This window comes from Oncorhynchus gorbuscha, linkage group LG11 (genome assembly GCF_021184085.1).
Source record: "Oncorhynchus gorbuscha isolate QuinsamMale2020 ecotype Even-year linkage group LG11, OgorEven_v1.0, whole genome shotgun sequence".
NCBI classification, from domain to species: Eukaryota; Metazoa; Chordata; class Actinopteri; order Salmoniformes; family Salmonidae; genus Oncorhynchus; species Oncorhynchus gorbuscha.
In genome coordinates this window covers 83001889-83029388 of record NC_060183.1, presented here as the reverse complement: position 1 = coordinate 83029388, position 27500 = coordinate 83001889, and the positions used below count along the sequence as shown (strand labels likewise).

The following is a 27500-nucleotide window of genomic DNA, read 5'->3' as shown; positions in this document are numbered from 1 at the left end:
TATCTACAGTATATCTCGCACAGTTCATACAGTCTATTGTCTCTATATCTACAGTATATCTCGCACAGTTCATACAGTCTACTGTCTCTATATCTACAGTATCTCTGCCACGGTCCATACAGTCTACTGTCTCTATATCTACAGTATATCTCTCACAGTTCATACAGTCTACTGTCTCTATATCTACAGTATCTCTGCCACGGTCCATACAGTCTACTGTCTCTATATCTACAGTATCTCTGCCACAGTTCATACAGTCTATTATCTCTATATCTGCAGTATATCTTCATACAGTCTACTCCCTCGCTCTCCGCTCTTCTAAAAAGCATTTTATAATGAGATTAAACAGTGAAGATTAGATTAAGATTAGGAACACATAGATTGAATTAAGGGATTTGCATAATTAATACTTCATTAACCCAGAATGACATGAGCTCAACTGACTTGCCTGTGTATGTATGTTTAGTGTGAACTGTAGTCTTATGGTTGTACTGGCCTGTGTATGTATGTTTAGTGTGAACTGTAATCTTATGGTTGTACTGGCCTGGTATGTTGTCTACATGGTATCTAAACTAGGGCCTGTCTTTGCTGTGCTGTGGTCAGATCACAATGCACATTTTAATCATCTACACCTGTCTACAAATGTGGGCACAATCAGGACAAAGGACACATGTTAGAACCAGGTGTAAACAGGGCAACTGTGCACCAACCTGAGCCTGTTTGAGTTGCTTGACCAGGTCCTCCTTGGTCTGTGCAGCCGTCTGTAGCTCCATGGTCAGGTCCTCCACGCTCCTCTCTGCCTGCTTCAACTGCAGCTGAACTCTCTCTCTCAGCTGGATCTCCTCTTCCAGGGAACGCTCCTTATCTATCAGCTTATCAGACACCTGACAACACATACAGGTATCTATCAGTTTACCTGACACCTGACAACACACACAGTCATCTATCAGTTTACCTGACACCTGACAACACATACAGGTATCTATCAGCTTATCAGACACCTGACAACACATACAGGTATCTATCAGTTTACCTGACACCTGACTACACACACAGGTATCTATCAGCTTACCTGACACCTGACAACACATACAGGTATCTATCAGCTTATCAGACACCCGACAACACATACAGTTATCTATCAGTTTACCTGACACCTGACTACACACACAGGTATCTATCAGCTTACCTGACACCTGACAACACATACAGGTATCTATCAGTTTACCTGACACCTGACAACACATACAGGTATCTATCAGCTTACCTGACACCTGACAACACATACAGGTATCTATCAGCTTACCTGACACCTGACAACACATACAGGTATCTATCAGCTTACCTGACACCTGACAACACATACAGGTATCTATCAGCTTACCTGACACCCGACAACACACACAGGTATCTATCAGTTTACCTGACACCTGACAACACATACAGGTATCTATCAGCTTACCTGACACCTGACAACACACACAGTTATCTATCAGTTTACCTGACAACACATACAGAAAACCACATAATGGACACACATTTTACAGTTTAGGTCAAGTAGGTGACACGATTGCTGTAAACACATGGATGTCGACTTAAGCAGAAATTACTTTCAAAAGTCGATCTCAAAGACAAGTTGTTTTTTGGCGTTTGACTATAGTAAGGCCTACGCCAACGCATGCTGTCAGACCTTGTAAGGCCTATGTCCTTATCTACCTGTCCCTGGAGGCTGATCAACTCTAACCCTAACCCCCTAACCCTCTAACCCTCTAACCCCCTAACCCCCTAACCCTAACCCCATAACCCACTAACCCTAACCCTAGCTGTAAGGCCTATGTCCTTATCTACCTGTCCCTGGAGGCTGATCAACTCTAACCCTAACCCCCTAACCCTCTAACCCTCTAACCCCTAACCCCTAACCCTAACCCCATAACCCACTAACCCTAACCCTAGCTGTAAGGCCTATGTCCTTATCTATCTGTCCCTGGAGGCTGATCAACCCTAACCCCTAACCCCTAACCCCCTAACCCACTAACCCTCTAACCCTCTAACCCCCTAACCCACTAACCCTCTAACCCCCTAACCCCTAACCCACTAACCCTCTAACCCTCTAACCCCTAACCCACTAACCCCCTAACCCACTAACCCTCTAACCCCTAACCCCCTAACCCACTAACCCTCTAACCCTCTAACCCCCTAACCCTCTAACCCTCTAACCCCTAACCCTCTAACCCCCTAACCCCTAACCCTCTAACCCCTAACCCCCTAACCCACTAACCCTCTAACCCCTAACCCCTAACCCACTAACCCTCTAACCCCCCTAACCCCTAACCCACTAACCCTCTAACCCCCTAACCCCCTAACCCCCCTAACCCTCTAACCCCTAACCCACTAACCCTCTAACCCCCTAACCCTAACCCCATAACCCACTAACCCTAACCCTAGCTGTAAGGCCTATGTCCTTATCTACCTGTCCCTGGAGGCTGATCAACTCTAACCCTAACCCCCCCTAACCCTCTAACCCCCTAACCCCCTAACCCTAACCCCATAACCCACTAACCCTAACCCTAGCTGTAAGGCCTATGTCCTTATCTATCTGTCCCTGGAGGCTGATCAACCCTAACCCCCTAACCCCCTAACCCCCTAACCCACTAACCCTCTAACCCCTAACCCTCTAACCCCTAACCCACTAACCCACTAACCCTCTAACCCCTAACCCACTAACCCTCTAACCCCCTAACCCACTAACCCTCTAACCCCTAACCCCCCCTAACCCACTAACCCTCTAACCCTCTAACCCCTAACCCTCTAACCCCCTAACCCCTAACCCTCTAACCCCCTAACCCCTAACCCACTAACCCTCTAACCCTCTAACCCCTAACCCCTAACCCTCTAACCCCTAACCCCCTAACCCACTAACCCTCTAACCCTCTAACCCCTAACCCACTAACCCTCTAACCCCCTAACCCCCTAACCCACTAACCCTCTAACCCCCTAACCCACTAACCCTCTAACCCTCTAACCCCCTAACCCTAACCCCCTAACCCCTAACCCTCTAACCCCCTAACCCTAACCCCCTAACCCTAACCCTCTAACCCTAACCCTAACCCTCTAACCCTAACCCCCTAACCCTCTAACCCTAACCCCATAACCCACTAACCCCCTAACCCCCTAACCCCCTAACCCTCTAACCCTAACCCTAACCCTCTAACCCTAACCCCCTAACCCTCTAACCCTAACCCACTAACCCTAACCCTAACCCTAACCCTAGCTGTAAGGCCTTGGTCAGTATTTTACCTGTCCCTGTAGGCGGATGACAGTCTGTTGGGCTATCTGCAGCTCCTGACCCCTCTCCAGTAAACTCTCCTCCATCTCCTCTACCCTCAGCAGGGCGTCATCTCGTAGCTTCTGTTGCAGACTGAGCTCTGCTGTCGCCTGGGTGGCTTTCTGTAGAGCCTCTTCTAGCTGTGGAGGAAGAGACCAGAATGTCACACATATAAACTGTACCCACCTTCTACCCATAATTTACCCATATTAGAGGGTTCGGACTGGTAACCGAAATGTTGCAAGTTCAAATCCCCGAACTGACAAGGTGAACATCTATCGTTCTGCCCCTGAACAAGGCAGTTAACCCACTGTTCCTAGGCTGTCATTGAAAATAAGAATTTGTTCTTAACTAACTAGTTAAATAAAATATAAAATAAATTTAAAAATCTTGTACCCATCTTGTACCCATCCTGTACCCATCCTGTACCCATCCTGTACCCATCCTGTACCCATCCTGTACCCATTACATACTTTCCCAAAATGTTCAGATTTTCCTGAAATGCTGTTTGCTCCTGATTCTGAATCCTCCGCCCCTGGTGTCAGTACAGTGGATAGAACTATTTGAAACTTAGGCAGCTAATTGGTCAATTCCAATTCAAGATAAATAAAATAAATTTAAAAAGTGGAGAATTTACATTGAATTCAATTCGAATTTCAACAATTTTCATGTAATGGAATCGTAATTGAAATTGTAATATGTGTTTATTTCAATTGCAGTTAAAGGAACAAATGCACTTTAAATAACAAATTAAATGAACAAATTAAATTTAAATAACAAATTTAAATAACAAATTACATTTAAATAACAAATTTAAATAACAAATTACATTTAAATAACAAACTGACTGCAAGATTTGTTTTAAAATCATTTAAACTTGTATTTCTATATTTTGCCTGAAAGCCTCAATGAATATAATTAAAATTGGAATTTGTGGAATTGTTGGGGTTAATATTGAATTGGGAATACAATTCTTAGAATTGACCTAACATTGGAATTGAAAGGAATTGAATTATCTCTGACTTTAAATACTGCCCTGGAATTTGAAAGGGAATTGAATAAGAATTGAATAAGAATTGAATAAGAATTGACCTCAACCCTTGTAGCTACATTATAGGTGTGTAACAGTGAACAGTACTGTACCTCAGTCTCCAGTCTGAAGACAGTGTCACTGAGCTCTGATCTCTTCTTGTCCCGTGTCTCCTTGTCCACCTCGAGATCCTCCAACTGTCTCTCAGACAGCCACAGCTTCTCTGACAGCCCCTGGGCATGGAGCGTCTGCTTCTCTAGCGCCTCCTATAGGGCACATGGTGTAGGACAGACACAGTTATATAGTGCACTCGTTTTGAGCAGGGTCATGGTAGGGAGTAGGGTGCATTTTCTGGATGCACAGAGGGGATAGAATAGGCCCAGCTAACGGAGGTCTGTGGTAGAATAGGCCCAGCTAATGGAGGTCTGTGGTAGAATAGGCCCAGCTAACTGACTGACAGGTCTGTGGTAGAATAGGCCCAGCTAACTGATGTCTGTGGTAGAATAGGCCCAGCTAACGGAGGTCTGTGGTAGAATAGGCCCAGCTAACGGAGGTCTGTGGTAGAATAGGCCCAGCTAACTGACCGACAGGTCTGTGGTAGAATAGGCCCAGCTAACGGAGGTCTGTGGTAGAATAGGCCCAGCTAACTGAGGTCTGTGGTAGAATAGGCCCAGCTAACGGAGGTCTGTGGTAGAATAGGCCCAGCTAACGGAGGTCTGTGGTAGAATAGGCCCAGCTAACGGAGGTTTGTGGTAGAATAGGCCCAGCGAACGGAGGTCTGTGGTAGAATTGGCCCAGGTAAAAGAGGTCTGTGGTAGAATAGGCCCAGCTAACTGACTGACAGGTCTGTGGTAGAATAGGCCCAGCTAACGGAGGTCTGTGGTAGAATTGGCCCAGCTTACAGAGGTCTGTGGTAGAATAGGCCCAGCTAACGGAGGTCTGTGGTAGAATAGGCCCAGCTAACTGAGGTCTGTGGTGGAATAGGCCCAGCTAACTGAGGTCTGTGGTAGAATAGGCCCAGCTAACGGAGGTCTGTGGTAGAATAGGCCCAACTGACTGAGGTATGTGGTAGAATAGGCCCAGCTAACTGAGGTCTGTGGTAGAATAGGCCCAGCTAACTGAGGTCTGTGGTAGAATAGGCCCAGCTAACGGAGGTCTGTGGTAGAATAGGCCCAGCTAACTGAGGTCTGTGGTAGAATAGGCCCAGCTAACGGAGGTCTGTGGTAGAATAGGCCCAGCTAACGGAGGTCTGTGGTAGAATAGGCCCAGCTAACGGAGGTCTGTGGTAGAATAGGCCCAGCTAACTGACCGACAGGTCTGTGGTAGAATAGGCCCAGCTAACGGAGGTCTGTGGTAGAATTGGCCCAGCTTACAGAGGTCTGTGGTAGAATAGGCCCAGCTAACGGAGGTCTGTGGTAGAATAGGCCCAGCTAACTGAGGTCTGTGGTGGAATAGGCCCAGCTAACTGAGGTCTGTGGTAGAATAGGCCCAGCTAACGGAGGTCTGTGGTAGAATAGGCCCAACTGACTGAGGTATGTGGTAGAATAGGCCCAGCTAACTGAGGTCTGTGGTAGAATAGGCCCAGCTAACTGAGGTCTGTGGTAGAATAGGCCCAGCTAACGGAGGTCTGTGGTAGAATAGGCCCAGCTAACTGAGGTCTGTGGTAGAATAGGCCCAGCTAACGGAGGTCTGTGGTAGAATAGGCCCAGCTAACGGAGGTCTGTGGTAGAATAGGCCCAGCTAACGGAGGTCTGTGGTAGAATAGGCCCAGCTAACTGACCGACAGGTCTGTGGTAGAATAGGCCCAGCTAACGGAGGTCTGTGGTAGAATAGGCCCAGCTAACTGAGGTCTGTGGTAGAATAGGCCCAGCTAACGGAGGTCTGTGGTAGAATAGGCCCAGCTAACGGAGGTCTGTGGTAGAATAGGCCCAGCTAACGGAGGTCTGTGGTAGAATAGGCCCAGCTAACGGAGGTTTGTGGTAGAATAGGCCCAGCGAACGGAGGTCTGTGGTAGAATTGGCCCAGGTAAAAGAGGTCTGTGGTAGAATAGGCCCAGCTAACTGACTGACAGGTCTGTGGTAGAATAGGCCCAGCTAACGGAGGTCTGTGGTAGAATTGGCCCAGCTTACAGAGGTCTGTGGTAGAATAGGCCCAGCTAACTGAGGTCTGTGGTAGAATAGGCCCAGCTAACGGAGGTCTGTGGTAGAATAGGCCCAGCTAACTGAGGTCTGTGGTGGAATAGGCCCAGCTAACTGAGGTCTGTGGTAGAATAGGCCCAGCTAACGGAGGTCTGTGGTAGAATTGGCCCAACTGACTGAGGTATGTGGTAGAATAGGCCCAGCTAACTGAGGTCTGTGGTAGAATAGGCCCAGCTAACTGACTGAGGTCTGTGGTAGAATAGGCCCAGATAACTGAGGTCTGTGGTAGAATAGGCCCAGCTACCTGAGGTCTGTGGTAGAATAGGCCCAGCTAACGGAGGTCTGTGGTAGAATAGGCCCAGCTAACTGGGGTCTGTGGTGGAATCTGATTATGGAGAAGCCTATACTGTACCTCAGCGACCTGTATCTTATTCTTCAGAGACTGCTGCAGGAAGTTGAAGGCGTATTCCTGAGTGTTGGCCTCCACCATCTGGGCCCTGGACTCGGTCAGCTCCGTCTGGAGGAAACATAGAGGAGATCAGCTCTCTAGAGACATCCTCTGTGTTTCAACACTTAGATATTAGTGGTTGTGTTTTCTATCTAGAAATAAATGAAAGTAGGAGCTTGTGTGTTGGGAGATAATCATTCTATCCAGCTCTATGGCAGTGTCTCAGCAAGATGAACACAGTGTAGTTTCTGTGTAGTCCAGGTGAACACAGTGTAGTTTATGTGTAGTCCAGATTAAAATAGTGTAGTTTCTGTGTAGTCCAGGTGAACACAGTGTAGTTTATGTGTAGTCCAGATTAAAATAGTGTAGTTTATGTGTAGTCCAGTCCAACTGAACAATAGTGTAGTTTCTGTGTAATCCAGTCCAGATGAACACAGTGTAGTTTCTGTGTAGTCCAGTCCAGGTGAACACAGTGTAGTTTCTGTGTTTTCCAGTCCAGATGAACACAGTGTAGTTTCTGTGTTTTCCAGTCCAGATGAACACAGTGTAGTTTCTGTGTAGTCCAGTCCAGATGAACACAGTGTAGTTTCTGTGTAGTCCGGTGATACACTGTGTAGTTTCTGTGTAGTCCAGATGAACACAGTGTAGTTTCTGTGTAGTCCAGATGAACACAGTGTAGTTTCTGCGTAGTCCAGTCCAGATGAACAGAGTGTAGTGTCTGTGTAGTCCAGTGATACACAGTGTAGTTTCTGTGTAGTCCAGTCCAACTGAACAATAGTGTAGTTTCTGTGTAGTCCAGTCCAGGTGGAAATAGTGTAGTTTCTGTGTAGTCCAGTCCAGGTGAACACAGTGTAGTTTCTGTGTAGTCCAGTCCAGGTGAACACAGTGTAGTTTCTGTGTAGTCCAGTCCAGGTGAACACAGTGTAGTTTCTGTGTAGTCCAGTCCAGGTGAACACAGTGTAGTTTCTGTGTAGTCCAGTCCAGGTGGTACACAGTGTAGTTTCTGTGTAGTCCAGAAGCCTACCTCCATAACTCTGAAGCGTTCCGTCATGGCCGTGTTGTCTCTCTCCAGCTCTACCATCCTCATCCTCATCCTGTTCATCTCCATCTTGGATTGATAAGGAGACAGGACATTACGTTAGCTTCAGAAGCCTCTTTACTAGCCTGGGTACCAGTCTGTTTGTGCCATCATGCTACTCGTTGCCATGACAGACTGGTACCCAGGCAACATCTTTACTGAGATCAAACCAGATATGTTACACAGAGCATTCTGGGTATTGTAGTCCATCATGCTACTCGTTGCCATGACAAGGAGTGGTATCAAGGCACAAACAGACTGGTACCCAGGCAACATCTTTACTGAGATCAAACCAGATATGTTACACAGAGCATTCTGGGTATTGTAGTCCATCATGCTACTCGTTGCCATGACAAGGAGTGGTATCAAGGCACAAACAGACTAGTACCCAGGCAACATCTTTACTGAGATCAAACCAGATATGTTACACAGAGCATTCTGGGTATTGTAGTCCATCATGCTACACACCTGCAGGGTACTGTTGGTTCTGAGAAGGTCCTCGTTGTTCACCAACAGGCCTCTCATCTCCAACCTGATCTGGTTCCTCTCCTTGTCCATCTCTATGCTCTCTGCCTCCAGGAACTGGTTCCTCTGTGGAATGAAGGGGGACACGGAGTGAGAGAGACAGAGTGTGAGTGAGTGAGTGAGTGAGTGAGTGAGTGAGTGACTGAGTGAGTGAGTGACTGAGTGAGTGACTGAGTGAGTGACTGAGTGACTGACTGAGTGACTGACTGCGTGACTGACTGAGTGATTGACTGAGTGACTGACTGAGTGAATGACTGACTGAGTGAATGACTGAGTGAGTGATGAAGTGACTGACTGACTGACTGAGAGAGTGACTGACTGACTGAGAGAGTGACTGACTGACTGAGAGAGTGACTGAGAGAGTGACTGAGAGAGTGACTGACTGACTGAGAGAGTGACTGAGTGAGTGAGTGAGTGAGTGAGTGAGTGAGTGAGTGAGTGAGTGAGTGAGTGAGCGAGCGAGAGTCTTCATACTGCACCTTCTGACAGGCATCCATCTGTCTGGTCAGCTCCTCGATGTAGTCTCTCTTGCTGGGCATAGCAACAGGCGACGCTGTGGACCGCATGGGGAGTTGGCTTGGCATCACCTGGAAGACCCAGGGCTCAGTCATACAGATGTAGCAGTACCGCTATTAGATATATTATGAGCCTTTAGAATGTGTCAAGAGGCATACAAATATGTTACTGAGATGGTTGTTATTTAACCCCGTATAATCGCTCCGCCCACTCACCGGCTGGTCCCGCCTCCTGAGAGAGTCGAAGGTTGAGAAGCGTGCGCGTGAGGAGGTCGCAGCCGAGGTGAAGGAGAGCACAGGGCTGCTACTTCTGCTGTTGTAGCTGTTGAACAGGTTCAGCTCTGATGTGGCTGGAGACATCACCTCCTGCATCTAATGCAGAGAGAGAAAAGAAGAGGGGAGGGGAACGGAGGCAACAGGGAGAGGGGAAGGGAAGAGAGAGAAGAGGGAGGGAGGGAGAGAACAGGGGGAAGGGAGAGAACAGGGAGGGGAGGGAGAGAACAGGGAGAGGGGAGGGAGAGAACAGGGAGAGGAGGGAGAGAACAGGGAGAGGGGAGGGAGAGAACAGGGGGAAGGGAGAGAACAGGGAGAGGGGAGGGAGAGAACAGGGGGAAGGGAGAGAACAGGGAGAGGGGAGGGAGAGAACAGGGAGAGGAGGGAGAGAACAGGGGGAAGGGAGGGAGAGAACAGGGGGAAGGGAGAGAACAGGGAGAGGGGAGGGAGAGAACAGGGAGAGAACAGGGAGAGGGGAAGGTAAGGGAGAGAACAGGGAGAGGGGAAGGTAAGGGAGAGAACAGGGAGAGGGGAAGGGAAGAGAGAGAACAGGGAGGGGAGGGAGAGAACAGGGAGGGAAGGGAGAGAACAGGGAGGGGAGGGAGAGAACAGGGGGGAGGGAGAGAACAGGGAGGGGAGGGAGAGAACAGGGGGAAGGGAGAGAACAGGGAGGGGAGGGAGAGAACAGGGGGAAGGGAGAGAACAGGGAGTGGAGGGAGAGAACAGGGAGAGGGGAAGGTAAGGGAGAGAACAGGGAGGGGAGGGAGAGAACAGGGAGGGGAGGGAGAGAACAGGGGGAAGGGACAGAACAGGGAGGGGAGGGAGAGAACAGGGGGAAGGGAGAGAACAGGGAGGGGAGGGAGAGAACAGGGGAAGGGGAGAGAACAGGGAGGGGAGGGAGAGAACAGGGAGAGGGGAGGGAGAGAACAGGGGGAAGGGAGAGAACAGGGGAAGGGAGAGAACAGGGAGAGGGAGGGAGAGAATAGGGGGAAGGGAGAGAACAGGGAGGGGAGGGAGAGAACAGGGAGAGGGGAGGGAGAGAACAGGGGGAAGGGAGAGAACAGGGAGGGGAGGGAACGGAGGCAACAGGGAGAGGGGAAGGGAAGAGAGAGAACAGGGGGAGGGGAGGGAGGGAACAGGGGGAAGGGAGAGAACAGGGAGGGAGGGAGAGAACAGGGAGAGGGGAAGGGAAGAGAGAGAACAGGGAGGGAGGGAGAGAACAGGGAGGGGAGGGAGAGAGCAGGGAGGGGAGGGAGAGAACAGGGGGAAGGGAGAGAACAGGGAGAGGGAGGGGAAAGGAAGGGAGAGAACAGGGAGGGGGGAACAGGGAGAGAACAGGGAGGGGAAAGGAAGGGAGAGAACAGGGAGAGGGGAGGGAGAGGGGAAGGGAAGGGAGAGAACAGGGAGAGGGGAGGAGAGGGGAAGGGAAGGGAGAGAACAGGGAGGAGGAGGGAGAGAGAACAGGGAGGGAGGGAGAGAACAGGGAGAGGGGAAGGAAGGGAGAGAACAGGGAGAGGGGAGGGAGAGAACAGGGAGGGAGGGAGAGAACAGGGAGAGGGAAGGGAAGGGGAGAGAACAGGGAGAGGGGAGGGAGAGGGGAAGGGAAGGGAGAGAACAGGGAGAGGGGAGGGAGAGAACAGGGAGGGGAGGGAGAGAACAGGGAGAGGGGAAGGGAAGGGAGAGAACAGGGAGAGGGGAGGGAGAGAACAGGGAGAGGGGAAGGGAAAGGAAGGGAGAGAACAGGGGGGGGACAGGGAGAGAACAGGGGAGGGGGAACAGGGAGAGAACAGGGGAGGGGGGAACAGGGAGAGAACAGGGGAAGGGAAGGGAGAGAACAGGGGAGGGGGGGACAGGGAGAGAACAGGGGAGGGGGGACAGGGAGAGAACAGGGGAGGGGGGAACAGGGAGAGAACAGGGGAGGGGGTACAGGGAGAGAACAGGGGAGGGGGGGGACAGGGGGAAGGGAGGGAGAGAACAGGGAGAGGGGAGGGGAAGGGAAGGGAGAGAACAGGGAGGGGGAACAGGGAGAGGGGAGGGGAAAGGAAGGGAGAGAACAGGGGAGGGGGGGGGGTACAGGGAGAGAACAGGGGAGGGGGAACAGGGGGAAGGAAGGGAGAGAACAGGGAGGGGAGGGAGAATACAGGGAGGGGGGAGAGGGAAGGGAAGGGAGAGAACAGGGAGAGGGGGAGGGAGAGAACAGGGAGGGGAGGGAGAGAACAGGGAGAGGAGGGAGAGAACAGGGGGAGAACAGGGAGGGGGGAACAGGGAGAGAGGGGGAGAGAACAGGGAGAGGGGGGGGGAACAGGGAGAGGGGGTAGAACAGGGAGAGGGGTGAGAACAGGGAGAGGGGGCGAAAGGAAGGGAGAGAACAGGGGGAGAACATGGGGAGAACAGGGAGAGGGGGGGAACAGGAGAGGGGGGGAGAACAGGGAGGGGGGAGAACAGGGAGAGGGGGAGAACAGGGAGAGGGGGAGAACAGGGAGAGGGGGAGAACAGGGAGAGGGGGGAAGGGAGAGAACAGGGGAGGGGAGAGAACAGGGGAGAGAACAGGGAGAGAACAGGTGGAAGGGAGAGAACAGGGAGAGGGGGGGAGAACAGGGAGGGGGGAGAGAACAGGGAGAGGGGGAGAACAGGGGGAGGGGGGAGAGAACAGGGGGAGGGGAGAGAACAGGGGAGAGAACAGGGGAGAACAGGTGGAGGGGAGAGAACAGGGGAGAGGGGGGGAGAACAGGGAGAGGGGGGGAGAAAGGAAAAATAGGAAAAGGTAGTCAAACTGAGATAAATGGGCTTTACAATAATATTCAGCGCCTTGCAAAAGTATTCATCCCCCTTGGTGTTTTTCCTATTTTGTTGCATTACAACCTGTAATTTAAATGGATTTTTATTTGGATTTCATGTAATGGACATACACACAGAAAATAGTCCAAATTGGTGAAGTGAAATTAAAAAATGAACTTGAATTAAAAAAATAAAAAATAAAAATTCTTAACAGAAAAGTGGTGCGTGCATATGTATTCACCCCCTTTGTTATGAAGCCCCTAAATAAGATCTGGTGCAACCAATTACCTAAAGAAGTCACATCAATAGTTAAATAAAGTCCACCTGAGTGCAATCTTAGTGTCACATGATCTCAGTATGTATATAGCTGTTCTGAAAGGCCCCAAGGAGCTTCTCCAAACAGATCAGGGACAAAGTTGTGGAGAAGTCCATATCAGGTTATAAAACAATATCCAAAACTTTGACAATCCCACGGAGCACCATTAAATCTATTATTCCAAAAATTGAAAGAATATGGCACCACAGCAAACCTGCCAAGGGAGGGCCGCGCACCAAAACACACCAAAACTCACGGACCAGGCAAGGTGGGCATTAATCAGAGAGGCAACAAAGAGACCAAAGATAACCCTGAAGGAGCTGCAAAGCTCCACAGAGGAGATTGGAGTATCTGTCCATAGGACCCCTTTACACTGTACACTCCACAGAGCTGGGCTTTATGGAAGAGTGGCCAGAAAAAAGCCATTACTTAAAGAAAAAAATAGGCAAACATGTTTGTTGTTCGCCAAAAGGCATGTGGGAGACTCCCCAAACATATGGAAGAAGGTACCCTGGTCAGAGGAGAATAAAATTGAGCTTTTTGGCCATCAAGGAAAACACTATGTCTGGCGCAAACCCAACACCTCGCATCACCCCGAGAACACCATCCCCAGCCGTGAAGCATGGTGGAGGCAGCATCATGCTTGTTAGAAGAAATTATGGTTGAAATGACTAATTATGTATGTACATTCCAATCAGAACTGACTAGTCCAAATGCTATAATGTACTGTATATGTGAATTCTCTCTTGCTCCCTTTCCCAATTGTATATAATGTAGTCAGGAATTTAGTAACAATGAAGGTCTGTTCCTTAGTTCATACATTTGTACAATCTCCAGGTGGCAGGAACGGCCCATCTCCAGACTGTCTAGAATGCTGATTTATACTGACTGACCTTGACTTCAGGCGTGGAGCATAAGGCTCGAGAGCTAGAGGACCCCTCTACTGGTGAAATAGATAGAACGTTGAGAAAACGCTGACGTCATTTTCAGTTTATAACCTGTGGAAATATGTGTATGTGGTTAGTACTCTCTTGAATTAAACACTGTTAGCTTGGCTTTTAAGACGGGTCTCAATCTACTTCATGTATAATTAATGAACTTACAAATCATTAATGATTTAGAATGAGGAAGAATTTGGTTTTGGCTACAAAACATATAGGAATTTAAAATTCCACGAACAATGCTGTGGGGATGTTTTTCCATCGGCAGGAACTGGGAAACGGGTCAGAATGGAAGGAATGATGGATGGCGCTAAATACAGGGAAATTCTTGAGGGAAAACCTGTTTCAATCTTCCAGAGATTTGAGTCTGGGACGGAGGTTCACCTTCCAGCACAACAATGACCCTAAGCATACTGCTGAACCAACACTTGAGTGGTTTAAGGGGAACATTTAAATGTCTTGGAATGACCTAGTCAAAGCCCAGACCTCAATCCAATTGAGAATCTGTGGTATCACTTAAAGATTGCTGTACACCAGCAGAACCCATCCAACTTGAAGGAGCTGGAGCAGTTTTCCCTTGACGAAAGAGCCCAAAGATCCCAGTGGCTAGATGTGCCAAGCTTATAGAGACATACCCCAAGAGACTTGCAGCGGTAATTGCTGCATAAGATGGCTCTCCAATGTATTGCCTTTGAATAGTTATGCACGCTCAAATTTTCATTTAAAAAAAATCTTATTTCTTGTTTGTTTTGCATTAAAACACATGTTGTATCTTCTAAGTGGTAGGTATGTTGTGTAAATCAAATGATACAAACCCCCCCCCAAAAAAATCTATTTTAATTCCAGGTTGTAAGGCAACAAAATAGGAAAAATGCCAAGGGGGATGGAATACTTTCGCAAGTGTGCAATAATATCATCACTCTTTGCTCTCTAAGACAAGTGGCGAAACATTTGTTTCTGTATCATAATAATAATAATATAATAATCCCATTTTGCTGAGAGTCTTACCTTTTGCTCTGACATCCGGTTCATTCCAGGGTTGTAGTCCGTGGAAGCCGCTGTAGCGTAGGGACTGTTGAACACTCTGGGAGGACTCTCAAAACCTCCCACCTAGATAACACACAGAAAACAGTACATTGATTAAAACACATAAATAAAAACATTAACCTTCTAAAAAAATGTTGTCTTTTAACATTACGGTCAATTCCAATATTGATTTTAATATTGATATTATTGTAACGCCTGTTGTACACCAGTAGGTGGCGCTACATCATAAAGCCCAGGTCTAAGGTGGGTCACACCATGCTCCTACAGTACAGCAGTTGGAGCAGACAGACAGTTGCTGATCTGCTTAAGTCTACAGACAGCATCCGGTGCTGATCAGTTTAGTTAGAGTGGGTGGACAACAGGTCATTCCCCTGGCCCCCTGGCCCCCATTCCCCCATCTCGGCCCCTGGTGGTCCTTGGCAGAACTGGCCCCTGAAGGCCCAAGCCCCAGCCCTAATACTGTCCCTCGGGCCATGTCTGAATCGCCTGGCCCCTAGCAGTACTGGCCACAACCACCACCCCTGAATGAATCCCCTGGCCCCTGCAGGCCCAAGCACCAGACCTGTTATTGGTCCCCAGCTCTAAGTGACCCCTAGCCCCCCACCCCCCCCCACCCCCCAGGCCTTCACCTTGTCTGACATGGTGTCCCAGTCCCGAGAGGCAAGCGATTCCAGGGACCCGCGGTAGTTTGGCCCGAATCTGGAGCTGGCGCTGTCCAATCTGGAGCTAGCGCTGTCCAAACGGGAACTGTTCCTGGGTTCTCTCCGTTCCCGTTCTCTCTCCCAGACGTTCCATTCGTATCCCTGGATCCATTCCCAATCGTGTCTCCATCCAGGAACAGCTGATATTTGGGGTTCTGGCGGACTTTGACAGGATTGGAGGGCTCGTTCTCAGACGGGGGACTTTCGGGCTGCTTGTTGGGATCAGATTCTGATTCCTGGAGGAGAAGAAGATATTAAATGTATGGCTGGAGGGATGGAGAGAGAGGGGGGTGAGAGAGAGAGAGGGGAGGGGAAGAGAGAGAGAGAGGGGGAAGAGAGAGAGAGAGAGACAGAGAGGGAAGAAAGAGAGAGAGAGAGAGAGACAGAGAGAGAGGGAAGCAAGAGAGAGAGAGAAAGACAGAGAGAGAGAGGGAAGAAAGAGAGAGAGAGAAAGACAGAGAGAGGAGCACTGCACAGGGAGCGTTTGAAGGTGCCGTATGTTAAGAGATCTAAGATCGTATCATGTGCAAATCAACCAGTGAATTACGCTGAACAGACATGCTGTGATGTGAATGTCAGTGCGGCATCCTCATACAGCAGACTGGTAACAACATCATTAACAGCCGACAGCTTCTCACACAGAAAGGCAGAAGCCACTGAATAAGCTGTGGTTAGGATCAAGCCATTAGTTTGAGTCGGTACATTGGGGTTCGATGCACATGCAATCATTTATCGACTGCTTTCGTCGACACGTGGACAGAATTTTGCGGAGGCAATATTGTGTTGATTGCTGTTGTTGTCGACAGACAGACAGACGGACAGACGGACAGACGGACAGACGGACAGACGGACAGACGGACAGACGGACGGACGGACGGACGGACGGACAGGCCATGCTGTGTGATCTTCATCCTATCCCTATAAAGTCCCCTAGCAGTCTACTTACCCATTCTGTCCCTGGCTCTGTCCCCAGCTCTGTCCCCTGTCTCTGTCCCCTCGCTCTGTCCCTGGCTCTGTCCCCAGCTCTGTCTCTGTCTCTGTCCCTGGCTCTGTCCCCGTCTCTGTCCCCTGGCTCTGTCTCTGTCCCCTGGCTCTGTCTCTGTCCCCTGGCTCTGTCTCTGTCCCCTGGCTCTGTCCCCTGGCTCTGTCCCTGTCCACGTCTCTGTCCCTGTCTCTGTCCCTGGCTCTGTCCCCTGTCTCTGTCCCTGGCTCTGTCCCCTGTCTCTGTTCCTGGCTCTGTCTCTGTCCCCTGGCTCTGTCTCTGTCCCTGGCTCTGTCCCCGTCTCTGTCCCCTGGCTCTGTCTCTGTCCCCTGGCTCTGTCTCTGTCCCCGTCTCTGTCTCTGTCCCTGGCTCTGTCCCCGTCTCTGTCCCTGGCTCTGTCTCTGTCCCCTGTCTCTGTCCCTGGCTCTGTCCCCGTCTCTGTCCCCTGGCTCTGTCTCTGTCCCCTGGCTCTGTCTCTGTCCCCTGGCTCTGTCTCTGTCCCTGGCTCTGTCTCTGTCCCCTGGCTCTGTCTCTGTCCCTGGCTCTGTCCCCGTCTCTGTCCCCTGGCTCTGTCTCTGTCCCTGGCTCTGTCCCTGGCTCTGTCCCCTGGCTCTGTCTCTGTCCCTGGCTCTGTCCCCTGGCTCTGTCCCCTGGCTCTGTCTCTGTCCCCTGGCTCTGTCCCCTGGCTCTGTCTCTGTCCCCGTCTCTGTCCCCTGGCTCTGTCCCCTGGCTCTGTCTCTGTCCCCGTCTCTGTCCCCTGGCTCTGTCTCTGTCCCTGGCTCTGTCCCCTGGCTCTGTCTCTGTCCCTGGCTCTGTCCCCTGGCTCTGTCCCCTGGCTCTGTCCCCTGGCTCTGTCCCTGTCTCTGTCCCCTGGCTCTGTCTCTGTCCCTGTCCCTGTCTCTGTCCCCTGGCTCTGTCTCTGTCCCCTGGCTCTGTCCCCTGGCTCTGTCCCCTGGCTCTGTCTCTGTCCCTGGCTCTGTCCCCTGGCTCTGTCCCCTGGCTCTGTCCCCGTCTCTGTCCCCTGGCTCTGTCTCTGTCCCTGGCTCTGTCCCTGGCTCTGTCCCCTGGCTCTGTCCCCTGGCTCTGTCCCCTGGCTCTGTCCCCGGGCTCTGTCCCTGGCTCTGTCCCCTGGCTCTGTCCCCTGGCTCTGGCTCTGTCCCTGGCTCTGTCCCTGGCTCTGTCCCCTGGCTCTGTCTCTGTCCCTGGCTCTGTCCCCTGTCTCTGTCCCTGGCTCTGTCCCCTGTCTCTGTCCCTGGCTCTGTCCCCTGTCTCTGTCCCCTGTCTCTGTCCCTGGCTCTGTTCCCTGGCTCTGTCTCTGTCCCTGGCTCTGTCCCCTGTCTCTGTCCCTGGCTCTGTCCCCTGGCTCTGTCCCCGGGCTCTGTCTCTGTCCCCTGCTCTGTCCCCTGTCTCTGTCCTCTGGCTCTGTCCCTGACTCTGTCCCCTGTCTCTGTCCCCTGACTCTGTCCCCTGGCTCTGTCTCTGTCCCCTGGCTCTGTCTCTGTCCCTGGCTCTGTCCCCTGTCTCTGTCCCCTGTCTCTGTCCCCTGGCTCTGTCCCCTGGCTCTGTCCCCGGGCTCTGTCTCTGTCCCCTGGCTCTGTCCCCTGTCTCTGTCCCCTGGCTCTGTCTCTGTCCCTGGCTCTTCTGGGAATGACTGTCTGAAGTAATGCTGGGGTGAGAGGAGAATGTCTTCAGCCCCTTCAAGCTGGGTTGGTCTGGGTTGGACTGGGTTGGACTGGGTTGGACTGGGTTGGACTGGGACTGGGAGGTGTACTTGACCACGGTCTTCTCAGTCTCCGATTGGCCAGTCCTGGCTGTGGACATCTGTACTGTGGTACTACTGGGAGTGTTTTGGGTTGGACAGGGAGGTCTGATTGGCCAGTCCTGGCTGTAGACATCTTGATTGGCCGGTTAGTGTCTTCAGGCAGGCATCCGCTCCTGACGGAACTGATGAGCCATTCTCTGTTCTCTGAGCGTGAGAGCAGCTCTTTAACACTCCCAGAGTGGGTCAAGGTACTAGGAGTTAGACAACGTCAACGTCTGGTTGTGGCCGGTTCCTGTTCACTGAACTCCTGCCTTCCACTGCAGTCGTGCTGGAGGCAGGATACTCCCCAGGTCTCTTTAACAGCAGTGGTTTCATCACAGGCACGGTGGGGCTCCGTGGTGAGCGTTTCCTCTCGGTACAGATCTAGGATCAGCTTCAAGGCTCTTAGGGGCCACTTGAACCCTTCTCTCAGAGAAGGACAGAGGGTTGAGCAGGTAACGATGCTGCCAGTCTGAAACCTGTACTCTGGATCAGACTCTTGTTGTTTTCATTAGCTGTTACATTTCATACATCTTCCTTTCAAAAAGGTGAGCAGTGGAAAGAGTAAAGACCGCTTGCTTTTATAACACAATATCCTGTCCGCTAATTCACTCACAGCTGGAATAGGGAAAATACTAACTGATACCATAGAAGAAAAGGCAGGAGTCAACCATTAGCTAGTATCTGATCCTAAACAGAATAGGCCCTCCTGTAGACTGTGTCTCTCTCCATCCCCCTTCATTCTGAGTCAGTCACCAGAGGCCTTATACCTCCTGTAGACTGTGTCTCTCTCCATCCCCCTTCATTCTGAGTCAGTCACCAGAGGCCTTATACCTCCTGTAGACTGTGTCTCTCTCCATCCCCCTTCATTCTGAGTCAGTCACCAGAGGCCTTATACCTCCAGTAGACTGTGTCTCTCTCCATCCCCCTTCATTCTGAGTCAGTCACCAGAGGCCTTATACCTCCAGTAGACTGTGTCTCTCTCCATCACCCTTCATTCTGAGTCAGTCACCAGAGGCCTTATACCTCCAGTAGACTGTGTCTCTCTCCATCCCCCTTCATTCTGAGTCAGTCACCAGAGGCCTTATACCTCCAGTAGACTGTGTCTCTCTCTCTCCATCCCCCTTCATTCTGAGTCAGTCACAAGAGGCCTTATACCTCCAGTAGACTGTGTCTCTCTCCATCACCCTTCATTCTGAGTCAGTCACCAGAGGCCTTATACCTCCAGTAGACTGTGTCTCTCTCCATCCCCCTTCATTCTGAGTCAGTCACCAGAGGCCTTATACCTCCAGTAGACTGTGTCTCTCTCCATCCCCCTTCATTCTGAGTCAGTCACCAGAGGCCTTATACCTCCAGTAGACTGTGTCTCTCTCCATCCCCCTTCATTCTGAGTCAGTCACCAGAGGCCTTATACCTCAAGTAGACTGTGTCTCTCTCCATCCCCCTTCATTCTGAGTCAGTCACCAGAGGCCTTATACCTCCAGTAGACTGTGTCTCTCTCTCCATCCCCTTCATTCTGAGTCAGTCACCAGAGGCCTTATACCTCCAGTAGACTGTGTCTCTCTCCATCCCCCTTCATTCTGAGTCAGTCACCAGAGGCCTTATACCTCCAGTAGACTGTGTCTCTCTCTCTCCATCCCCCTTCATTCTGAGTCAGTCACCAGAGGCCTTATACCTCCAGTAGACTGTGTCTCTCTCCATCCCCTTCATTCTGAGTCAGTCACCAGAGGCCTTATACCTCCAGTAGACTGTGTCTCTCTCCATCCCCCTTCATTCTGAGTCAGTCACCAGAGGCCTTATACCTCCAGTAGACTGTGTCTCTCTCCATCCCCTTCATTCTGAGTCAGTCACAAGAGGCCTTATACCTCCAGTAGACTGTGTCTCTCTCCATCCCCTTCATTATGAGTCAGTCACAAGAGGCCTTATACCTCCAGTAGACTGTGTCTCTCTCCATCCCCTTCATTCTGAGTCAGTCACCAGAGGCCTTATACCTCCAGTAGACTGTGTCTCTCTCCATCCCCCTTCATTCTGAGTCAGTCACCAGAGGCCTTATACCTCCAGTAGACTGTGTCTCTCTCCATCCCCCTTCATTCTGAGTCAGTCACCAGAGGCCTTATACCTCCAGTAGACTGTGTCTCTCTCCATCCCCCTTCATTCTGAGTCAGTCACCAGAGGCCTTATACCTCCAGTAGACTGTGTCTCTCTCCATCCCCTTCATTCTGAGTCAGTCACCAGAGGCCTTATACCTCCAGTAGACTGTGTCTCTCTCCATCCCCCTTCATTCTGAGTCAGTCACCAGAGGCCTTATACCTCAAGTAGACTGTGTCTCTCTCCATCCCCTTCATTCTGAGTCAGTCACCAGAGGCCTTATACCTCCAGTAGACTGTGTCTCTCTCCATCCCCCTTCATTCTGAGTCAGTCACCAGAGGCCTTATACCTCCAGTAGACTGTGTCTCTCTCCATCCCCCTTCATTCTGAGTCAGTCACCAGAGGCCTTATACCTCCAGTAGACTGTGTCTCTCTCTCTCCATCCCCCTTCATTCTGAGTCAGTCACCAGAGGCCTTATACCTCCAGTAGACTGTGTCTCTCTCCATCCCCCTTCATTCTGAGTCAGTCACCAGAGGCCTTATACCTCCAGTAGACTGTGTCTCTCTCCATCCCCCTTCATTCTGAGTCAGTCACCAGAGGCCTTATACCTCCAGTAGACTGTGTCTCTCTCCATCCCCCTTCATTCTGAGTCAGTCACCAGAGGCCTTATACCTCCTGTAGTGGCTTCCTTTCGTCTTTACCATAGCCACTGCCCAAGCCTGAAGCGGGGTTGTTTGGTACGCATACAGTCCACACTCAAGGTTTCCAAACGGCCAAACATTCCATGACATCCAGGGATATGGTGCAACAAAAATGTTTATTCTTCTTATATCTAACAAATAAATGAGTCTCCAATCAACTTAAAGCACAAAATACTTGATATGGAAAATACATATTATGACCTGTATGTCTGTATGTCTGTATGTCTGTATGGTCAAAAAACTATACCGCTCCCGCGTCTAGCAAGGACTCCCTCTCCCGAAGGCCCAACTTCCTGCCTTTATCCTAACAAAATTAACACAATACAATGAACAGGCAAGAGGGGGGGCCAAATGTCCGAGTTACACTAACAACAAATTAATATATCTCAATCGGGTAAATATAAATCATAAAGGTACGTACCTAATATTTCATCATTTACATTCATATTTAATATATTTACACAAATATACATGGAGCTCCATATGTTCGGTCTTTTATACAAATATGTCCAAATCGGCTCTAACATACGGCCCCTAATTGTTGACTGCACTGAATGCACAACAATTACTTAATATTCAAACATAGAGCCAATACACAAAACATTCTATACCAGAGCACTATTACAGTTTATAGCTATATACAAATATACAAGGTACCATATAGGAAAATAGTCCATAGATCTCAGTCTGAGTTGAAGTGTAAAGGTGTTCAACTTCGAAAAATGTCAAGAGTTTGACATCCAAAAATGTATGACATCAAAGAATGTAAGAGTACGACATCAACGAATCAGAGGTGCACGTGATTCTAAGATGGAGCACTGTGTGTGTGTGTGTGTCACTCCGTCGCCTCAAGGAGCAGACAGAGTTTATTGATAGGTCTCTGTAAGATATTGGTCTTAGTCTTAACCATGACGCTCCGGACAAGACCTTTGGCCCCTGGCAAAGCCTCCACAACACGCCCCATTAGCCAAGAGTTCCTTGGGGCGGTGTCATCGACGATGACCACGAGGTCACCAGGACTGAAGTTTCTCTTAGTTTTGTTCCACTTGTTCCGCTCCTGCATAAGTGGAAGATACTCCCTGATCCATCTCTTCCAGAAGAGCTCAGTGATATATTGTACTTGCTTCCATCTCCTTCGTGAGTATAGGTCGCTTCTCTGGAATAGTCCTGGTGGCAGGACTGGCTTAGCTTTCAGATGAAGCAGATGGTTCGGAGTCAGGGTTCTAGATCATTAGGGTCATTTGTTACAGTAGTGATTGGTCTGTCGTTCATAATCGCCTCAACTTCACACAAGGCTGTCTGCAAAGACTCATCATCCAGTCCTTGCTCTTTAAGGACTGAATAGAGGATCTTTTTCACCAGTCGGATCAACCTCTCCCATACACCCCCATGGTGGGCTCCAGAGGGAGGGTTGAATGACCATGTCACTCCTTCCTTCAGTAATTCTTTTTGAATCTTGTTGTGATCCAGCTCTTTCATAGCTTCTCCTAGCTCTCTGTGTGTTCCAACAAAGTTGGTGCCATTGTCTGTTCTGATACTTGTTACTGGGCCCCTTCGACAGATGAACCTGCGCAGGGCATTGATGCAGGAATCAGTATCCAGATAACTAGCAACTTCTAGATGGACAGCTCGACTCACGAGGCAAGTAAAGATCACACCATAACGCTTCACATGAACGCGGCCTCGCTTCACCTCTATGGGGCCGAAGTAATCTATGCCCACATGGGTGAAAGGCGGCAAATCAGGTGACACCCGATCTTGTGGAAGGTCGGCCATCTTCTGTTCTCCAGCTCTAGCTTGCATCCGCCTGCAAAAGACACAGCTCTTAAGGATCTTCCTTGCTAAAGAGTTGGCACAGGGTATCCAATATCGCTGGCGAAGTCTAGAAAGCATGTGACCTCTCCCAGAGTGGCCAACCTGCTCATGGATGTGGAGTAAGATCAGTCTAGAGATGTAAGAGTCTTTGGGCAGGATCATAGGATTCTTTAGTTCCGTAGGCATAGCAGCTTTGCTTAACCTTCCTCCTACTCTCAGAATCCCATTGTCTACAATTGGATCAAGCTTACAGATTGAGCCACTTCTCTTGGCACATTGTTTTCCTTTCACAACTAGTGCAATTTCTTGTTTAAAGTGATGCCGTTGTTCAAATCGAATGATGACCTTTTCTGCTTCATCTAGGTCGTCCACAGACAGGCTTTCTTTTCCAAACGTCAGTTTGAACTTGTCAATTTGTTCCTTCAGTGAGTTTGTCAGACTCTGATCTGGTCTTGGATCGGTTTGAGTGAGAATTTTCCTTTTCTGGCTTAACTGTAGGAGACGTTTCTTCAGTTTCAGCATCCAGGCAACTGCTTTCTTCAAGCTGTTCCATGTTGAATAGTACTCAATCAGTTTGCTGGTTGGACTCTTTTCTTCCACACTTGTATGGTTTATGATTACGTCTTTTCTCACCTCTGGATCATCCGGAGGGATGGAGCCAATCTCCTCGGGGACTTTCGGCCATTGAGTTTCTGTTTTCTCCAGGAATTCTGGTCCTTTACGCCATCTCTTTGAGTTCAGGAACATTTCAACATGTAATCCTCTTGAGGCATCATCGGCTGGGTTGTGTTTTGAGTTCAAATATCTCCACTGTTTTGCTTTCGATAGGTCACGGATCATAGCAACCCTATTAGCCACAAAGGTATGGAATCTCTTGGTATCATTGCGGATGTATTTTAGCACAGACTGGCTGTCCGTCCAAAAGTTGACTCCTCAAGTTCAATCTGGAGCTCCAACCTTAACATCCTGTCCACTCGCACTGCCAGTGTTGCTGCAGCAAGTTCCAGTCTGGGGATTGTCATCTGCTTGAGTGGAGTCACCCTTGATTTCCCCAGTATGAATGCAATGTGAACCTTTTCCATACCGTTTGTGAACCTAAGGTAACTTGCCGTGCCATAACCTTGTTCACTTGCATCACCGAAGTGATGCAGCTGTGCAGTCTTGACTTGACCAAAGTTCTCAGGCATCATACACCTGTCTATCTGGAATCTGGAGAGCTGGTCCAGCTCTGAGAGCCATCTCTGCCATGAAATAGAGTGTTCTTCAGGGATGACTTCGTCCCATCCACACTTCAGCTTGCAGAGCACTTGAAGAATTTGCTTTGCCTTTAATACAAATGGGGCGAGGAAACCTAATGGATCATAAATAGAGCTGACAGTTGAGAGAATACCTCTTCTTGTAAGGGGTCTGTTCTTGACAGTGACTCGGAAGGTAAATGCATCACTTTCAATGTTCCATCGGATTCCAAGTGCTCTTTCAACAGGCAGCTTTTCTCTGTCCAGGTCCAGTTCTTTTATCTGCTTGGCTTTGTGTTCATCAGGGATAGAAGCCAGCACAGTGCGGCTGTTGCTGACCCACTTGGTCAATTTGAACCCACCCTGAGAGCACACATCCCTGAGGTTTTTCGTGAGAGCTATGGCTTGTTCTTCTGTGGCCACTGACTTGAGGCAGTCATCAACATAGAAGTTGGACTTGACTGTTTGAATTACCTCTTCATCGTACCTCTCACAGTTGTCTTCTGCAGTCCTTCGCAGTGCAAAGTTTGCACAACTTGGAGAGGATATAGCACCAAAAAAGATGTACCGTCATTCTGTACTCCTCCAATCTTTTGTTAGTATCACCATCCGGCCACCATAGGAATCGCAGGAAGTCTAAGTAATCTTCATGGACACGTACTTGATGGAACATTCCTTCGATGTCTGCCATCATGGCAATGTGCTCTTGCCGAAATCTTAGCAAGACTCCTATAAGCGTGTTTGCCAGGTCGGGGCCTTGAAGGAGTTCACTGTTAAGAGATATACCTTTATAGGATGATGAACAGTCAAACACTACTCGTATCGTTCCTTTGCGCTTATGGTGAACGCCATGGTGTGGTATGTACCATACCTTGCCTTTCTCTCTGAGGAGCTGTTCTTGTGGTACCTTCTCGGCGTAACCTTTTGTTATCATCTCTTCCATGAAGCCTTTGTACTCTGCAGCGTAACCTTTGTCCTTCTTGAACTTAATGATAATATTTAGAGCCCGCTGCTTTGCCATGTCACGATTGTTTGGCAGGACTACATCTGTTTTGCGAAAGGGCAACGGTAAGTAGTAGTGATGGTCTTTGAGGGTTATGGAGCTTGATACGATCTCCATAAACCTACGATCCTCAGCTGACATCTCACTTTTCTCTTCATACCCTCTCTCAGGGAAGTCATGGTTGTACTGATTTACAAGAAGAACCCCCAGGTCGGCAATTGAGATACGATTGGCCATCACCGTAGGATGCCCAGATTCTTCTGCCATGGTACAATTGTTAAGAGGACCGTTCATCACCCATCCAAAGAGAGTTTTCACTGCATACGGTCCGTTGCCTTGGCTATTTATGATTTTCCAGGGTTCCATTGCCTTTGGAGCATTTACGCCAATCAGGAGTTCGACGTCGGCGTCAATTTCCTTCAACTGAACTTCTTTCAGGTATGGCCACCTTTTGAGATCTTTCTGAGTGGGAATGTTCTCTCTTGTCACTGGGATCTTATTTTGGGTGTAGACCTTTGGTAATGCAAGAAATGTGTCACCTTCCACATTGCCAATCTCTAATCCAGATATCTCAAAGCTCTTGGTAGGACTCTCCTGCCCCATTGTGCGTAGCAGAATTTCAGTCTCACTGCCTTTAGCTTGCAACTGCCTCATGAGTCTCTCCGTACAAAATGTTGCTGAGCTACCAGAATCGAGAAATGCATAGGTTAACGTAGACTTGCTTCCATTTGCCATCTTTACTTGAACTGGCACAATCGCAAGTGCACAATCTGTACCGGCCCCGGTATCTTCATCAGCTTCCAGTGAAACAAGAACACTGCTGACAGTCTCCTCCCGCTTTACTGCTACACCCCTCGTATCTGCCTTCAGAGATCTAAATCTCTCTCTTCCTTCAATGTGCAGGATAGTGGGGTGCCTTCTTTGACATTTCTGACAGGTCATCCTTCTTTTACATTCTTTGCTTAAGTGTCCTCTCATCAAACAGCCAAAACAAAGGCCTTTTGATCTCAGAAACTCAATCTTGGCTTCATGTGGCTGTGCCTTCACCTGTTGGCAGTCGACCAGGAAATGCTCACCAGTGCAAAATACACATGAGATACTGGGAGCTTCAGAAGGGTAGGCGCCTGGTTTCTTGACTTTGAATGTTTGTTCTTTTAGGGGTTTTTCCGAGTCACAATCTGCCACTACATCTACTGCAGTGGCAAAGCTGCTTCCCCTACTCTTGGACTTGAACTGCTGTTTAAAGTCAGCTTCTGTTTTGGTTTTAAAAAACCTTTTGTTGGTCAGGGGATCTTGGATATCTCCGTACAACGGATCCTGCAGTATTTTGGCCTGTTTTTCCATGAACGTCACAAGGTCACTGAACTGGGCCCTCAGGTGGCTTCTCTCTAAAATATCACATGCCGTAGACCTCCATTTTTCCCTTAGTTTGTAGGGAAGTTTTGACATGATCAACTTTATGTTGGAGGGAAGATTAAGCTCTTCCATGTTCTGTAGGTCTTGCATAGCGTTACAGCATCCTCTAAGATAGAGTGCATAGCCACCCAGTCCCTTTCCATCATCCGGTTTGATGTGTATCCAGTTCCAAGCTTTTTCCATATAAGCAGTGGTGACTTTGATTTCATTGCCAAAGTGTTCCTTTAACAACCTCTTGGCCTCTGCATAGCCTCTTCTGGCTTCCATATGCAGACAACTACGGACCAGATCCTTGGGCTGACCAGAGGTGTACTGTTCCAGGTAATAGAGCCTATCCTGGTGACTGCTTGTCTTATCTTCTATTCCATGCTCAAATGCACGCATAAATGGCCTAAAGTTTAGAGGATCACCGTCAAACATGGGTATCTCCCTAACAGGGAGTGTGGCCTGTTTGTGCTGTAGTACAAGGAGGTCAGCAATTTCATTCTGCCTTTGCATGACAGTAGTGAGGTTATCATGGCTGGTATTATGGCTGATACCCGCAGTGTTGATTCTGTGTTGATTGCTAGACCTCGATGTTGGCTGCTGAAGGGTGTGGTTTATGACTGTTTTCTGAATAGGTTTTGATGGCTTTGTGGTCGGTTGTTGTAAAACTCTTTGTAGTGGGGTCTTTAGAACTGCACCTAATGCAGAAAATGCAACAGGTGATGGTTCAGGTTCCTTATAGACCTCGGGTTCCTGGTTCTCATAATAAGAGTTCATTCCATCTTCTTGGCTTAGAAAATGGGCTGCCACAGAATGGGATTGAGAAGTTGACTCAACACTCTCCAGAACCTTCAGTTTGGCATTATATGCTGCTATGTCCGTTTCCAGTGCCATTTTTTCCATCCTAACATTCAGTTGAGCTTTCTGTTGTTCCAGTTGAGCTTTCTGTTGTTCCAGTTGAGCTTTCTCCAGTTCCAATGCATGCTTGTCCTGTAATGATGCTTGGCGAGCTAGTAGAGCTGCTCGTTCTGCCTCAGCTTTTAGGCGTGCAGAGGACACTGAGGAAGCAGTTTTAGAAGACTTTGTTTTACTTGATGTTTTTGACACATTGGAAATGCTGTCGTGTGGTTCAATGAGCGTTTGTGGCTCGATTTCAGCTTTTTCCATATTTCCACCTCTTTCAGGAAATGTTCATAAGTTCTCATTCTTGGTTGATAATAGTTAATGCTCTCCTGTTCGTGTTCCTCCTCTGTGACCAGCTCTAGCACAGAATCATGAGCATTCTTAAAGTCATTGAGAACAGCATGGAATGCTTCAAGACTCTCATCCACAGTTTCAATGTTTCCTCCATCAACAAG

The 27500-nt window shown here is 49.2% G+C and overlaps 1 protein-coding gene across 5 annotated transcripts in view; it reads right to left on the bottom strand.

Annotated features, from left to right (window-relative positions):
• Positions 1-27500, bottom strand: part of LOC123989558 (cingulin-like protein 1) — a 99760-nt gene that overhangs the window by 11964 nt on the left and 60296 nt on the right. For all 5 annotated transcript variants that reach the window (XM_046290667.1, XM_046290668.1, XM_046290669.1 and 2 more), the window contains 10 exons: positions 15044-15351; positions 14376-14477; positions 9276-9431; positions 9024-9131; positions 8488-8610; positions 7966-8049; positions 6906-7010; positions 4469-4621; positions 3298-3465; positions 711-884 (listed from right to left, as the gene is read on the bottom strand). In XM_046290667.1, the coding sequence (XP_046146623.1) occupies positions 711-884; positions 3298-3465; positions 4469-4621; positions 6906-7010; positions 7966-8049; positions 8488-8610; positions 9024-9131; positions 9276-9431; positions 14376-14477; positions 15044-15055 (1185 nt within the window). In that variant the 5' untranslated portion in view covers positions 15056-15351. The remainder of the gene's footprint in view (positions 1-710; positions 885-3297; positions 3466-4468; positions 4622-6905; positions 7011-7965; positions 8050-8487; positions 8611-9023; positions 9132-9275; positions 9432-14375; positions 14478-15043; positions 15352-27500) is intronic.